The 16,851-nt window shown below is 45.6% G+C and overlaps 1 protein-coding gene across 7 annotated transcripts in view; it reads left to right on the top strand.

The window, feature by feature from the left end:
- Positions 1-12,901, top strand: part of COMMD7 (COMM domain containing 7) — a 32,457-nt gene extending 19,556 nt beyond the window's left edge. For 3 of the 7 annotated variants that reach the window (XM_023550144.2, XM_003411497.4, XM_064275968.1), the window contains 6 exons: positions 1,121-1,177; positions 1,261-1,298; positions 1,910-2,000; positions 2,307-2,356; positions 2,732-2,780; positions 3,313-4,036. In XM_023550144.2, the coding sequence (XP_023405912.1) occupies positions 1,121-1,177; positions 1,261-1,298; positions 1,910-2,000; positions 2,307-2,356; positions 2,732-2,780; positions 3,313-3,389 (362 nt within the window). In that variant the 3' untranslated portion in view covers positions 3,390-4,036. Of the gene's footprint in view, positions 1-1,120; positions 1,178-1,260; positions 1,299-1,909; positions 2,001-2,306; positions 2,357-2,731; positions 4,037-12,499 lie in introns of those variants that run through there. The other 4 variants (XM_064275964.1, XM_064275966.1, XM_064275967.1 and 1 more) reach the window with 2 other exon arrangements.
- Positions 12,902-16,851: the final 3,950 nt, after the last annotated feature.

Genomic DNA, 16,851 nt, shown 5'->3' with positions numbered 1-16,851 from the left:
CAGCCCCCACAGGGGTGTGTTCTCAGAGCTTCTGAGGGGAAGGCTTGATGGCCTCTCAGGAAGTGAGTTGTGAATTGTAGAGGCCAAGCTGTTTAGTCCTTCTTGGTGTACGTGTGAAAGCAGATTTTCTAGGACAGCGATGTCCAGTAGAACTTGCTGTGCAGTGGAAATAGCCTATAATCTGCACTGTCTAATACAGTGGCCACTGACCCCCTGGGGCTATCGAGCACTTGAAATGTAGCTAGTGCCACTGAGGAATAACATTTTTAAGTTTATTTAATTTTTTTATCAGAAAATATCTATTTTTTTATTTGAGTCAATCTAAGACTTTATTATCTTCCCCTTTTTTTCTTTTTCTTTTTAGTTTTATTTATTTTGTTTTTGTTGTTGAGAATATACATAGTAAAGCATACACCAATTCAGCAGTTTCTACAGGTACCATCTAGTGACATTGATTACATTCTTATTTAATTTTCATTAAAATTTAAATAGACACAAGGGGAGATAGGAGGGTAGAGAGGGTTGGAAACTGGCAAAATCGTCATGAAAGGAGAGACTGGAAGGAGGGAGCGGGCTGACTCAGACTCATAAGGGGGAGAGTAAGTGGGAGTATGGAGTAAGGTGTATATAAGCTTATATGTGACAGACTGACTTGATTTGTAAACTTTTACTTAAAGGACAATAAAAATTGTTTAAACAAAAATTTTAAATAGCCACATATGTTAGTGGCTCCATGTTATACAGTACCATTCAAGGCTATTGCCCCTATGTCCAGTCTGACATCGAGCTCCCCACCCCCGTTTGCTCCTGTGTACCCTTACTGAGTCCTCAGATCAGCTACCCCCGTCTGCAGTTCCATGAAGTTTTTCTCTTGTCTCCAACTTCTTCCACACTTTCTAGAGGGTAAATCATTGTATTGTCAAAAACAAAATATGCTGTCTTCTTCTCCAGTTGTTTCAGATGTGCCTTTTCTTCCCAGCTGGATTGAGAGCTTCATGGAGCTAGCTGGGTCTTTGGTATTTCTTGTCGTCTATGTTATATAGCTTGTACCCATTAAATACTTACTGAAGACTGATTAATTGATTTGCCCTTTTTAACCGATTTCTCTCCAACTTCCCAGGTGCCTTAAAGAAGAGTCTTACAGCTGAGCAGGTCCGGGCTGATTTCATAACTCTGGGTAGGTCATCTCCCAAGGCTGCTTTGGGCATTGGGCCTCTGAGGCTCTTTATTATGTTAATGTCACATTCTGTTCTCTTACAGGTCTTAGTGAGGACAAAGCCACTTACTTTTCTGAGAAGGTATCATAATTCCATTTAATCAAGGTTAATCAATAGGAAACCCTGGTGACATAGTAGTTAAGAGCTACAGCTGCTAACCAAAAGGTCAGCAGTTCGAATCTACCAGGCGCTCCTTGGAAACTCTGTGGGGCAATTCTATAGGGGTCACTGTGAGTTGTAATCAACTCAACAGCAACGGGTTTGGGTTTTTTGCTTTTATTTAATGAAAACAAAATAGAGACTGAGAAAGAAACCATCAAGTATGCATCATTTCCCCAGCTTAATGTATTTCATTTGGTTCCACACAAATGACATCTGTACATGACACACAGAACGGTTTTCACCCAGCACTATTTAGTACATCTCTGACTTTGCCCTGATTCTACTGGATATAAATGTTATACAGTTTTTGTTCCAATCTGGATTAAATCTTGGAATAAAAGGAAATACTTACATTGTCTTCTGTCTCTCTAGACTACCCCATCCCCTAAAACTGTCATAGAGGCTGAGCCCTTGGTTCTGCATGCTTCCCACTTTCTATACAAATACTAAACATTGCTGTGTTTGGGGCAGGGTGGGGAAGGGAGGCATGTTTTCATTGTTATGACTTTGGCTTTTTGCTTTTGTTCCAGTGGAAACAGAAATCCCCCACCCTTGCTCGATGGGCCATAGGTCAGACTCTGATGGTTAACCAGCTTATAGATATGGAGTGGAAATTTGGAGGTAACTATCTGGAACCAGTCCTGGGTCAATTGGGTGATGCAGGGTTGGGTTGCAGAGCCTTTAGGGAACCTCAGTGGGGAAAACAGGTGCTTAGCCCTCCAAGACTGTTGCAGTCAGCAGCTGTTTCTCTGTGACGATGCCCACATTCGGCAGCTGTCTCCATCGCAGCTCTCCATAGGGTGACTCCCTGCGGAGCACATCTTGCTGGCTTCATGCTCACCCCCACAGGGCTTCCCCTGGACAGCAAGATTGAGGTCTACAGAGCAAATCCTCAGTCACTTGTTATTTTTCTCTTTTGTGTCACAGTGACATCTGGGAGCAGTGAACTGGAGAAAGTGGGAAGTATTTTTTTACAAGTAAGTCTTTCTCCTCCTAGTCTTTGAAAATGGATAGAGTTTTGACTTGGTTAAAAATTATTAAATCTCCATTGGGTTCCTTTAAATATCCATTTAATTAGATGTTCCACACAAGTGTCATGTATATCTTGTGGAAATGTGGTACATGCCCACTTCCAGGTTAATGGGCACCTGATACTATTAATGAAAATTGTGATTGCTCCTCTAATTACTGGAATTGTTAGAATTTTTGGTGGTGGGTGATCCAGTTAGCTCTTGTTTAACTCTCATGTTAGAAGTTCGATGCCTTGATGTTGAATTAGGTAAAAGGGTTTCAGGAACTTTGCCTATTTGTCGTCATTTTAATTTATATAATTTCTTTTTTTTTTTAATCAGTTAAAATTGGTGGTTAAAAAAGGAAACCAAACTGAAAATTTGTATATAGGTGAGTCCAAATTCCCATACAAGCCCTTTTACATTTTCCATGTTCTCTTTAATTGGTGGACTCATGAAGTACATCACAAATCATCTCTACCAGAAAAAAAAAAGTCATAACTGAGCCATGGAATAGCTTTTTCCACTGCCTTTCCTCTCATAAAAGATAATATGAGGATCATTAATAAGCCATGAGGAGGTTGGAGACACCACAGTTGAAGAACCTTTTTGAAAAAGGGAAAAGCGGGGAAGGAATGGCTGAGATTGAAGGTTTCAGAAGCTCTTGCTGTAGAAGTCACATTGAACATCCTGAGTAATACCCTTTCATCTCTTTGTGCTGTAGAGTTATGCCGTTTAAACCCTTTTTTGAAGGAGCTGGGAGCCTTCTGTGTTCAAGGCTCTCAGTTCTTTATCATGATCGATTACCCTCCAAGAGCTGCTCAACTGTACTAAGCCAAAAAAAAAAAAGGGAGTGAAAATTAATTCTGGATGATTCTGTGGAGCTGGGAACATTTACCTGAAGCTGAATTTTCTCTCCCCAGAATTAACCTTGCCCCAGTTCTACAGCTTCCTGCATGAGATGGAGCGTGTCAGAGCCAGCATGGAGTGTTTCAGCTGATTTCTGCCCCCTACATCTCCACTCTGCTCCCCTCCCCTCCCTGGGTGACTGCCCTGGGAGGCGTCTCATTCACAGGCCTATTGGGTGCTTATTTTGCCTTGCTTCCTTCTTGGGAGCCCAGGTGTAAAGGTTTCTGAAAAACAACAGGATTAAGTACTTAAAGAGCCCTGCACAATCACCCTATAAACTCTTTGTTAAGGAACCACCATCTATCTCCAGGGATGCTTTTTAGATATACAAACAGATTCTGGGAAGAAAATGAGTCATCTCCCCGTCAAAGCTCTAGAGTAAACAGATGGTGCCCTCACTCAAGGTACACGCAGACCACCCTGCCCCCGAAAGAACAAGAACTCATTTATGGCTGAACAAGAGGCAGATTATAGGAATGACACACGTGGAGAGCCCCAAGGATTTCTGCACACTCTACTTGTGGTTGTAGTGCAGTGCTAATCAGGTTTTAATCTGAGCATTGTGTATAAATATGTGATTGGTCATCTCTGAAAAGAGCTGAGGCTAAACTCTGCCCCCAGTTCTGGTTTTGCCCTGTTGTGTTATAAGTTGGGCCTTTGAGATTCTTATAGCTTATTTTGGTTGAAGCTGACCTCTTGTGTTGGTTAGGTGCTGAATAAAAAAGGTTCTGAAGAAAAGCTCTGAATCCAGTTGCCTTTATGCGTAAATTAAAGATTCATCTGCCTTGCAGAGAGCTAGTGTTCTCTTCACAATGACCTTCCTGAGAAGACCTTGCTCCGAGTTCTTCAGTGAAATTAGCTGTGGTCCAGAGTTGGAATTTGTAAGAGCAGATCGGAGAAAACTCAGATTAAAAAACATGAAAAATCATAGCATATGAATGCTTTGTGCTTGAGATGACTTTAGTGCCCGTCCTAGCACATGACTTTTCCTCCTTCTGCTTGCTCCTCACTCTCCACGACCTCCTCAGAAATATGTGAAAGATAGAGTGTAAAATAATTCTTTTTCCCACCCCGACTCTCCAGGTACCTAGTTCTCCTCCCTAGGGGCAACCACTATTACTAGTTTATTCTGTATTCTTCTGGAGAGATTTCACACATTTGCTAATATATATGCATAGAGTTTGCCTCTTCTTCCCATACGAGTGGAAGCATACTGTACACACACTCTGCCCCTTGCTTTTTGCCACTTAAGTTGGAAATTGTTCCATATCAGAGCATATAAAACATTCTTTGCAACAAGTGCACTGTACTTCTTCAAATGGATAATTTATTTAACCAGCTTTCTGCTAATAGATATTTAAGTTGTTTCCATTCTTTTTATTTTATAAATAATGCAGAAAAAAAACGCACCCAACAAAAAAACAAGTTGCCTCGTCAGCTCTGACTTACGGCAACCCCGTGTGTGTCAGAATAGAACTGAGCTCCATAGGGTTTTCAATGGCTGATTTTTTGGAAGTTGATCGCCAGGCCTTTCTTTCGAGGCATCTCTGGGTGGACTTGAACTTACAACCTTGTGGTTAGGAGCTACGTGCATTAACTGTTTGCACCACTCAGTGACTTCCATAAACAATGCAACAACTGAATATTCTTGTATATATGTCATTTTGCACATGTGGAAATAAGCTAAATATATAGAAATGGAATTGTTAGGTCAAAGAGTATGTGCATTTATCAAAAACTGTTGTCATTAGGTGCCGGGGAGTCAATTTTTGATTCATAGCAATCGCATGTGACAGAGGAACTGTCCTGTAGTGTTTTCCAGGCTGTAATCTTTACGGGAGCAGATTGCCAGGTCTTTCTCATGGAGTCGCTGGGTGGCTTTGAACCACCAACCTTTCAATTAGTAGCGAAGCGTTTAACCATTGCACTACCAGGGCTACTATTTTCAAAGACTATAAAAATTAATAAAGCAAAGCTAAAAAGTCACTTTCACCCATCCACGTTTTACTCAGTTTCCCTAGTGTTCCCTTCCAACAAGTAACACCTGCCTGTTGTTAGTTTCTTCAGTGTCCTTTCAGAGGTGGGTTTTTTTTTTTTTCTCCCCACATACAAACAATAGGAATATATGTATATATATTTTTTTTACCTCCCACCTTTTAACAAGAAGCCCGGGGATGCAATGGTTAAGTGCTCAGCTGCAAACCAAAAGGTTGGTAGTTTGAATTCACCAGCAGATCCATGGGAGAAAAGACCTGGTGATCTTTTCCCGTAGAATACAGCCTAGGAGACCCTATGGGGAAGTTCCACTCTGTCCTATAGGGTCATATGAGTTGGAATCAACTCAACAGCACACAACAACCTTTTTAACATAAACGATTGCACAGTGTGCATGCTGTTCTTAATGTATCTTTCTGTATCAGTATGTAAAGAGTCCATATTCCTGCAGAGCGTTCTGATACGTGGATGGACTACAGTCCAGCCTGTTCCCATGTCAGCTGACAGATCCAAACACTCAGGGCTTTGCATGGTGTCCAGGGTAAAGTCCAAACTCACCCCACCAAGCCCTCAAAGGTGGCCCTGCCTATCTCTTCCACCACTTCATCTCAACCGTCTCCTAGCAGGCAGCCGGTACTGGAGTGTCAAGTCTACTGCTTACAGCCGCCAAGCCAAGAGTCCACCTGCCTCTTCTCCCCTTGGGCCTACAGTGCTTCCCCACACCTCAGGATGTAGCATCTAGGGTACAGCTCTGGGCCGCATTGAACACCGGCTGGGCCCATGTAGTCTCCTTCATACTTTTACTACTAGACAGGGATGCAGTCTGACTGCTTCGAATCCTAGCCCCTCTGCTTACCAGCTGTGTGATCTCAGGTAAGGTCCTTAACCTCCCAGAACCTTAGTTTGTAAAACAAGTGTAGTTCTCACCACATAGGGTTATTGTGAGAATCACTTAGCACAATGCTTGCTCAACTACTGTGAGCTATTTATTTGTTTCCAGGATTCTCTACTAGCCTGTGAACTTCTTGATAACAGAGACTTTTTTTTCAGCTCAGTAACCCTAACATTTCACATCAGCAGCCCTACTCCTTCCCCGACCCACCCCACCTTGTAAGACCTCTTTGTTGAAATGAAATGAGGCCTGGTATAGAGGCTCCATGCAAAACTATTAGGAAACATGCCTGGGTCTGGAATAATAGACCCTGCAAGGAAACCCTGGTGTTTTATGGTTAACCAAAAGTGCTAACCAAAAGGCCGGCAGTTCGAATCCACCGGGTGCTCCTTGGAAACTCTATGGGACAGTTCTACTCTGTCCTTTAGGATTGCTATGAGTCAGAAGCAACTCAACGGCAATAGGTCTGGTCTGGTCTAGACCCTACAAAGTTGTTTTGATTGTTGGTCAGTTTTAAATAGATCATGTTCAAATCCAATAGGTCTTTAGTGTAAGCTGGTCAGACTGGGCACCCATCTTCCAAGAGTAGTTGAACTCCTTGCTCCCTGATTCCACAAATATTCTTGAAGTGCCTCGTATGGGCAAGGACTGTATACAAGCAACTGACAATTTGTCTTTTCAATGACCCTATTTCTGTGCATCGAGCTCTGGTGGTGCAGTAGTTAAGAGCTATGGCTGCTAACTGAAATGTCGGCAGTTCAAATTCACCAGCTGCTCCTTTGAAATCCTATGGAGCAGTTCTATTCTGTCCTATAGGGTCGCCATGTGTCAGAATCAACTCGATAGTAACGAGTTTTTTTTTTTTTTAGAGTTTTTATTTCTGTGCCTAGGAACCCTGGTTAAACACTCAGCTGCTAACTGAAAGGTCTACAGTTCAAACCTGCAGGAAAAAGTTGTGGCAGTCTGCTTCCGTAAAGATTACAGCCTTGGAAATCCTATAAGGCAGTTCTACTCTGTACTATAGGGTCACTATGAGTCAGAATCGACTTCAAGGCAATGGGCTTGGTTTGGGTTTATTTCCATGCAAGAGTAGATTACGCTGTCACTCCTGTTTACTATAGTGCAGATCCCATTATGAACTCTAGGAACTACTCCAGCCCCTTTGTTATATTGGAATTTTGTCACAAATATTGAATAAGGGGCATCGATCAGGGCCTATAGATTGTTAGGATTTTGCTGCAGTGCTGGGGGATTTGAGCAGGATCTTTCTTACTGCTAGCACATCATCTTTGCAGTGGTTTCACTCTTGTTCTTCTGTTTAGAAATCCTCTATTAACCTAGTCTTTGGCTGCAGGTTATTTTTATTTAGATTTGGGGTAAAATGTTCATTAAGATGGTAATGGCCAGGCCAAGAGTGGATTAACCAGAAATACCCATATTCTTTCCCCATAGAAAAAAGGACTCTGTCTTGGTTGGGGTGGGGTGGAGGAGTGGGGCATGCTGGGTGCTGTTACCACCAGTAACAAGGAAAAGGACACACCAAGGATTACACTTGTGTGAGGTCACATGGCCATAATTGGAATCTTGGTCTTCTATGGGCAGCTAGAAAGAGTTTTTGTTTGTTTTTTTGAGAGAGAGTTCACTTATCTTAAAATTCTAACTAGAAAGTTTTTAACAGTTTGCATAGATCAGGAGGTATTACAAAATCAAACCCCCATTAAAACATTTCTATGAATATTTTTTTCTTGCTCTGCATTGAAGCAGGAAGAATCTTAAAACATCATCTTTTTTGAACCGTGGATGACACGTATGGTGACTAAAATATAATAGCTCAAAACTAAAGTTTATAATAGCAAATAAATGAAAACAATCTAATGTCAAGCAATAGGGGATTTATTATATACAAATGGTATATGTATGGCATATGTACATATACACAATAAAAACAATAGCATGCAGCTATTGAAACTGGTACTGAAGAAGACAGTATTATGACAATGATTGTGGTCATAATATTTACAGAAAAAATTAGGTTACAGGTGAACCTACTCTTGCAAAAATAATGTTTACATAGAAACAGACTAAGTGACTATAAAGGAAAATGTTCATAGTTACCTCTGGGCAGTGGAATTTCAAGCTGTAAATTTTTTCTTTAGCTTATCTGTAGTTTCTAAATTTTTCAGTATCTGCATATGTTAGTATGCTCTGTTTATAGAGAGGTGTGCGCTATTTATAGAGAGAATACATGAAAAGTGCACAATAACAATTTCAAACAGTGCAGAACTGAACAAGGTAAAAACGACCTCCTTCCTTACTCCTCAGGAGCAGCCACTGTCCATAGTTTCCATTTTAGATTCTTACCTTTATATGAGCTGATTATACATTTTATTTTTTGGCATATGAGCTGTAGCCCTCTACCTCCTGATGTTATTAGTTATATTGTTAACAGCATTTGTTATTTTCACTGAAAAAAAAAAAGTTTTTTTAAGTCGAACAACTGAACTTCTTCCCCATCAACTTCCTGAATCATTTCCAGTGATGCCTGTCCCTGCTGAAGCCGTGCTAATTGCCAAGGCTGATCTGGACCCATTCCTGGGGAGTTGCCTTTGACCACTAGCAAGTGGTTCCATTTCTCTCTCATGGACTCTCTCCAACCAGCTCCTTACCATTTGTCTTCATTGCTCCTCCTTTGTTCAGACCCTATCTTGACAAGCAGTACATTAGATTCAGAAAAGCTTTAGTCCTTTCCCTCCCAGAGCTTACATGGCTTCATTTCATGCTTCCTGCTAATGTGGTAGAGCAAGTTTGGGCTTCGGAGTCAGGTTTAAATTGCTTCTTACCATCTGTATTCAGGAATGCATTAGTTCAGGGAGAGTGTGTTGGCCACCTGCTATGCACCAGGACCTGTGCTAAGCAGTCTGTGACCTTGAGGAGGTTTGTTTCACCTCTCCCCACCTTTGAGGTTTATCTGTAAAATGGGGATAGTGTCAACCTCACAGTGTGAGGATTGAATGAGGTGGTTTCAGTATGGCAGCAAGCCCAGTGCCTGCTCCAGAGTGGTGCGGTGCATTGCCACCACCATCACTCATCTTTGGATTGTTAGTACTAAGCCACAGTATCCAGAGAAAAAGGGAAATGAGACAGATTCATTGGTGGTAGCGAGCCACTCTGTCCCTGAAATTTTCACTCCAGGACTGAATGATTGGCTAGGCTAGACCAGTGGTTTTCAAAATTTCCCTAGACCAGAAGCATCACCTGGGAACTTGCTAGAAATCCAAGTTCTTGGGCCCAACTCTAGACCTATCAGGTCAGGAACTCTGAAGTGGGACCCAATGATCTGTGTTTTAACCAGCCTTTGGAAGATGATTCTGACACACCCTGCCTGTGAGGGACCCCAAATACATCTTCAATAAGCACAGAATCCGACCAGCCCAGTGGGGACCCTGCCAAGATTCTACCTCTAACAGATGCCTTGGGGAGGGTCGTGAGGCATTGAAATCAACCTGAAGCGAGGGATATTCCCTAAAACACCCTGGCTTCTTTCAGGAGCACCTTATGACTCAGTCACCCGTGAATTTAGTGAAGGGCTTTTTCTATTCTCTCGGACTAGGGAGTTCTTAAGTATTTTCATCCTACTGTATGAAACAGGGCACGTTTGACACATAATGGAGTGCATTGGGCTGGGTGTCAGAGGGAAGGGGAGACAGATCCGTGCCTTCATGCCCTGGTCCATTCAGTTCAATCAGCAGTTCTTTGAGCTGCTCATTATGTAACAGCAGCCATATATCTTTGAATGGGCAGCCCCAATTTCAAATATTCTGCCCCTTTGTCCTTTGAGAACTCTTTTGCTTGTCAGATGTTTTCTATAGGTTTTTGGTTTGGAAGTAATGGTCCCTGTAATTGCGTACAAGGAGTGGTGCCAGGAGTGGTGGGGATGCAGTGAGTTACGAGACCTGGCTTCTCATCCTCCAGGAGCTTCAAACCAAGTTGAAGAAACTCGAGCAACACACAGGAAATCCTAAATTTATCTAGACAGGCTGCGAGTGATGTGGGAGGAGGACACCGAGGGTTAGGTGCACAGGGAGGAGAGGTGGGAGTCGTCAAGAAGGCATGGCTGTGTAGTCCAGCCCTGCATGTTGGAGTGAGGGAGAGGTCTGCTTTGCCCCGATAGGCCCAAAGGGGGAATTTCAGGGCCACAGGATAGGCCTTTTGGGCCACACTTTCCCTTCACCGGTCTGTGTGTAGAGGGAGACCTGGAGGCTGCCTTTGGCCTCTTTGCAGAGACCGTTTACCTACTGTTGACTAAATAAAGGCTTAGAGAGGCTTATAGAATAAGGCCATTTTCACATCAAAGGGCTCTTACAAAACGGCTTGGTGATGAGTTAAGTACAAGTGAATCAGAAACAGATGGACTCAATTTCCTAGAAAATACCCTTGGGCTTCAACAAGAAGAGGGAAAGTGCTCAGCCAAAGGCATTGTGGGTTTTTGCTGATCCTAAAATATGCTCAATGATTTGTCTGAAACAGAGCAAAATGTGGGGAATATGTCAGGCTCCAAGTCATTATAAACTGCAGGCTGGAATTCGGCCAGCACATCGGCTGATTCCAGCGGTGCTCGCACGCTGTCCTCAGTGGCCCCCAAGAAGAGCCAGTTCCCTTGGTCCTGCTCTGGATTTGCAAGAGCTGAACAGAAGGTGCCTGGGAGACCTTCCTCTTCCTGCATCAGCTCCCTAACTAAAATGCAAAAGCGGGTTTAGATGGCTTTCAAGGCCTTTTCAGCACTGGTGTTCCCTGAGTGAGAATACCTGCCAACATCTACTGAGTGATTCCTTATGTTAGGCACTGCGTTAAGTGCTTTACATACATTAGCTTATTTTACTGCTTTTAGCAACCCTGAATTAGAACTATGATTATCCCCATTGTACAGATGAGGAAAGGGAGGCTCAGAGAGGTGAAATAGCTTGCCCAAAGGCCCAAAGCTGCTGCCCCCATTGTACACATGAGGAAAGGGAGGCTCAGAGAGGTGAGATAGCTTGCCCAAAGGCCCGCAGCTGCTGTGTGGTACAGTCCAGATTTTCACCAGATGGTAAAGCCTCTCTTCATAACTTCTGGCCTGTCAATTTTTAGATTCCCACTCCTGTGGCAATTTTTTAGTCCTCAAGTTAGTGCTGACTAATCTCCTTCCTGACTGCCCTGTCTGAGGCCTTATATCCTCTGAGAGGTCTTTTGAACCTGGCCAAAGTAACCTTCAGAAAATACAACTTGACCTTGCTTACCTTCTACTCCTCAGAACCCCTATGCCCCAGGCTCTGCACAATGCTGGGAACACAGAGCCTTGCTCTCAGGGTGACAGCTACGCCAATGCAGTGTGATAGATGCGTACTGGAGGAAGTGTGTGGAGCAGCCCACTGGCCTGGGTAGAGGTGCCTCCAACTCAGACCAGGGTGGGGTGCAAGCTGATGACCAGGCACCAGCAGGAGTGAGGCAGGCAGGCAAGGTCAGGTGATGTCATTTGTGGGGGGAAACACCTTTTGCAGACAAAAAGGTAGGAAGGAACATGGCGCTTGTGGGAGAACTAGTGGTAGTTAAAGATGACTGAGGCCCGAGGTGAGTGTTGGAGAATAGCAGGAAAAGAGGCTGGAAAGATAGTCAGGGGCCAGATCCTATCAGGCCAAGGAGTTTGGACTTGATCCTAAAGTGAGTCATGGACAGATGTTAAGTAGAAGAGTGACGGGAGCATCTGTGTCCTGCCTTCTGGAGCAGCCCACAGTGAGTGCTCAGTGTTCACCCATGGTTCTGATGACCACAGTTGGGTGGCCTTGACCCTAAACAGCCACCTGCCACAGATGACCCAGGTCCTATGACTTGGATCAGCTAGAAAATTCTAGAAAGCAAGCATCTGGGTCAACGGTTCTTATCCCTGGCTGCACAATAGAATCACTTGGGGGGAATGTCTGAAAAACACTGATGTCCGGTGCCTGGCCCAGGTCCTTTATATGAGGATGTCTGGTAGCAGTGGGCCCTGGCATCAGTCACCCATCAGCTCCCCAAGTCACTCCAGTGCACAGCCAGGGTGTGGAATCACCAACCCAGGTCAGTAGTTCTCAGCAGCTTTCAAACTCCAGCGTGCACCATCATCTCCCTGGGAGCTTGCCTTGCCCAGGCCAGATCTTTGAAATCAGAGTCAGGTGGCGTGGGAAGTGGTCAGGCATCTGAGTTTTTAACAGGCTTTCTGGGTGATTCTAATGTACATGTAAATGTTGAGAACCCCTGAGCCTATAATTTAAATATATTTGCCTCGGCTTCTATCATAGGTCTGAGTCCTGGTGGCGTTTGGTAACTGCTGATTCAAGATTGATCATAAGGGTGGCCCAGAAGCAGCTTGAAACCCTTCATGAAGCAGCAAGTGTTTGATGACTTTCCGCCACTTCGGAAGCATGGGAGAGTAGATCTGCCCATGGTTCAAGGAGTATTGTACAGAATGTTTTCATAAAACATGAACAAGCCCTTGCTGTCGGGGAGCTCCCTGGGTGGGTGGGGTAGAGTAGCCCTGTACCTGAGTTCCAGAAGCCTAACTCCACTCTCACCCTCCAGGTTCTTTTTTTGTTTTTCTTTTTTTTGCAATGTGTTTAGTGAGATATAAATCACATACCATACAATTCACCTCTTTGAAGTGTACAGTTCAATGGTCTTAAGTATATTCACAGAGTTGTGCAATCATCACCACAGTCAACCTTAGAATATTTTCATTGCGCAAACCCAGTACCCTTGAGCAGTCACTCCCCCATGCCCACCCCTACACCCCCTCCAGCCCCTGCAGACTCTTCTGGGCCTCCCTCTCATGAACATCGAATGAGAACAAAGGATGAAGATGACACGTGCAGATCATTTCACTGGTTGGCTCGGTGGTATGGGTCAGAGGACAGAGGGGCTGAAGTGCTAGCCTGAGGGGTGCTGATTTTATACAATGGGAAGTCATTCAATTATTCATTTAACAAATATTTACCACATGTCTCCTTTGTGCCAGGCATTGTGCTAGGCCTTGGGGACCCCATGGTGAGCAAAACTAACCTCATGGGCTTACTCTACCTGAGGAGACAGATAGTAGATGGATAAAGAAATGGATAATTAACTTGTAATACGGAGTTAGGATGGGAACTGTCTTCATGCAGGGATAGGGAATAATGAATGGAGCAGTATTCTGTGGTGGTCAGGGAAGGTCTCTCTGATAGGGTGACAGGGTGCTGAGGATAAGGAACATGGCATGCAACCATCAGGAGACAGAAGGGGTAGCATGTGCAAAGGCCCTGTGGCGAGAGCATGCTTGGTATGTTTGAGAAGCAAGGAGGCCAGAGTGCCTGGAGAAGAAGAAGGGGAAGGGAAACCTGAAAATAGGGCAGAGGTTAGTAGAGACCAGACACAAAGGAATTAATTCTCCAGCAGGACAGCAACCTATGTTTTATCTCCCAGGTAGGAGATATGGCAGGGTTCAAGGGATGGGAGGTGAGAAGAACATGGAAAATCATCCACATTTTGGGAACACGGACATGAAGTGTGAACTCATGTGTGGCCTGGGGCAAATCACATCCCCTCTGTGGACCTTGGTTTTCCTTTGAGGGTAGACTGTCCCAATGATCTGTGTCTTGCTGGGTGAGGTGTCCTGGGAACCTCTAGCTGTCCAGATACAAACTGAAGATAAAGGCAGTGCCACCACTCACATGGCCATGAGGGTGAAAACCTTTTGGAAGCCGAGTTGCTGACATTTGTTTATCATTGAGTGAAGTCTCAGCCCTTCTTGACTCTGCTGTTGTCCCCGGGGCAGGCGACCAGTAAATACTGATTTACTGCGACTGAGCTGGCCTTATTTCACTTTGGTCCCATTCATCTTCATCCCCAGGGAAAGAGAAAAAAGGTCTGCTCTGAAGTAGCTGGGGGAGAGGATGGAGGAAGGGGGCTGGGGACTGCCTGCTCGTGTGGCTCAGGGACAGCAGTGGGGCTGAGGCTGGGAGCTGGGCGCTGGGAAGGTGTCATTTTTTATGAATGATTTCCTGACAGGTAGAGAAGCTGACTCAGCCGGCAGCCTCCCGTGGGCTGGTGTGCGGGGCCTGGTTTTCCGGAGCTGAATACTAATCTGCCCGGGGCAGCTGGCTCCAGGGAAGGAAGGGCCTCCAGCTCAGTGGGGAGGGCAACCATGCTGCTTTGGCGGTTTTTCTCCCCCAGAGCTTTTCTTAGCTTGTCGGGGTAGGCTGTGGGGGAAGGAGCAGGACCCGCCCAGCCTCTCCTTCTCCCTCCCCTTCTTTTCTTTCTCTCGCCTCCTCCTCCCCACCCTCCTCTTGTCAGAGGCCTGCTGTCAGCAGCTTTCAGCTCCACTGCCCGCCTCAAGCCTGCGCTGCTTTCAGCAGACATGTGTCCCAGGAGGGGGTAAAGGCGGCTCCCTAAATACCCCTCCACCCAGCAGCCCCTGCGGCCAGGCCAGGAACCCAGTAGGCTTCTGCGGGGAGAGAGGGTGTTGCTGAGCTCTCAGGAAACCAGAGGCAGAGGCAGGGAAGAATTCTGCCCTCTGCATCCACACCCCACCCCTTGGGCTCTCTCACCAGAGAAGGCCAGCTCCAGGCCTGTCATCTCTGCAGGGTCAGAGACATCATTCCAAGAGAAGCCCTGTGCTTGTGGCTAGTTGGGGAGGGATTTCCGGCCTGTTTCAAAGCCTAGACAGAAAACATGCACAGTGAGCTCGGGTGTATTCACAGCGAGGGTTAGAGGAAAAGGAAGCATCGGGAATGCCCATGATCAACCCCTGCCTGCCAGAGGCCCATGTGGAGCGCTCAGTCCTATGGACATCTGTGTCACTGAGTTCTCACTACATTAAGAAACTGTTTCTTAATGTAGTGAGAACTCAGTGACATAGTTGAGGAAACAGACTCAGAGGGGGGAATTCATTTACCCAAGGTCACACAGCAACTAAGTGGGGGAGCATGGCTTCAAACCAAGTCTACCCAGCCCCAAAGCCACTCCTTACACTTCACTCCCTGCCTTTTAGAGGTAAAGCCTGTGAAGAAGGTGAATTTAGAGGAAGCCCCCTCCCTCTTATTTGGCTCCAGAAGAGAAGCCTGGCATGGGGGAGCCGGGGACTTGGGTCTAACCTGCTATGTCATCTCTGAGACTCACTTGCTTGAGGTGGTGGAGTAGCTCCTCCAGGATCCACAGTCTCATTCCTCTCAGGCGTTTAAGATTAGATTCAACACTTAGAAGCAATTTGCAGGCGGCAGGGGCGGTGGGAGCCAATGGGAGGAGGCAGCCCCTGGAGGGCCTGGAAAATCCAGTTGTCGAGGTGGATCTGGGTCAAGGTCTTCTGCCAGTCTTGTCAGCAGGCCAAGTTGAGCCTGGCCCCTATGTCCTGATCTTTGTGCAAAGACTCTGGAAAGGGGCCCCTCTACAGCTGAGAGGAGGAAGAAATAGCAATGGTGGCTGTGATACTGAAGGCAAGAGTGAAGGTCTTTATTTGACAGCAGTTTGAACAAGTTGGTAAATTTAAACACACTGGGTTCCTAGAAGCCCCTGTCGGTGTTACCTAGGTTAACACATTGAACCAGTGTGCCAGCTTTTTCTCTCCAGCCCTACACCTTCCTGCCCAGAGGGCCTTGGGCAAGCTACTCACCTGTCTGCCTTGGTTTCCCCGTCTCTGAAATGGGAACCATAGCCGCGCTGGGCTGCTGGAGGACTACTTGAAGCAAGATGTATGTGCTTGGCACTCACAGTGAGCCACAGTCAGTGATAGCCATGGCTGCTGGGGCAGCTGTTGCTATTGTCGCTGGCATTATGCCTCATCCAGCCTACCTCTTCCATCATGCCAGACATGGTCCCCCATGGAGGTGGCCATCTCCTTTGTCCCCCTACAGTGCTCTGGTGGGACTCCATTTAAAAAAAAAAAAAATTTTTTTTTTTTTGTTTACCCTGCACTGCACTTTACGAGTCTATCTCCCCAACTGGACGGGGAACTTGCATTTCTAGGGCTGGTGCAGATGCCAGTTCTTGTTTGGATGGATGTTTTCCCTCTTAGAAGCAGGAGGTGGGAGTCAGCGCTCTTCCCCTGCATCTAAACCCCGTGCACTGCTCTGTGCTTCCCTGTCTAACTCAGGATCCTCATCTGGCAAGTGGGGGTGAGGTGATCATTTCAGAAACGCTTTAACACCAGGAGAAGTGGAATGTTCCCAGACTGCATTGGGAAACAACTAGGCTGAAGATCTCCTGCTTCCTCTTCCATTCACACCTGCCACATCCTGACCCCCATGGTTCCTGCTCCTCCTGTAAGAGCTGATAAACGGCCCCATGGGGAGCCCCAGACCACTCTCCTTGCACCTCCCCCAGCTTAGCTTTCTAGCAAAAAAAAAAAAAGAAAGAAACCAAATCAAACCCATTGCCATTTGAGTCGATTCCGACTCATAGTGACCCTATAGGACAGAGTAGAACTGCCCCATGTGGTTTCCAAGGCTGTAAATCTTTACGGAAGCAGACTGCCACATCTTCCTCCAGTGGAGCAAAGTGCCGACGTTTCGTTTCTTAACCACTGTGCCACTAGGGCTCCTCAGCTCTCTAGCAAGCCCACCCTCCAACTTGGGAGGTGCTTGATATGTAGCGGATGGATAAATGCTTGGGGAGGGGGGCGTTT

Source organism: Loxodonta africana, chromosome 24 (assembly GCF_030014295.1).
Source record: "Loxodonta africana isolate mLoxAfr1 chromosome 24, mLoxAfr1.hap2, whole genome shotgun sequence".
In the NCBI taxonomy this organism is placed as follows: Eukaryota; Metazoa; Chordata; class Mammalia; order Proboscidea; family Elephantidae; genus Loxodonta; species Loxodonta africana.
Note: the sequence above shows the minus strand (reverse complement) of the source record. Positions and strands in the feature narration are given on the sequence as shown.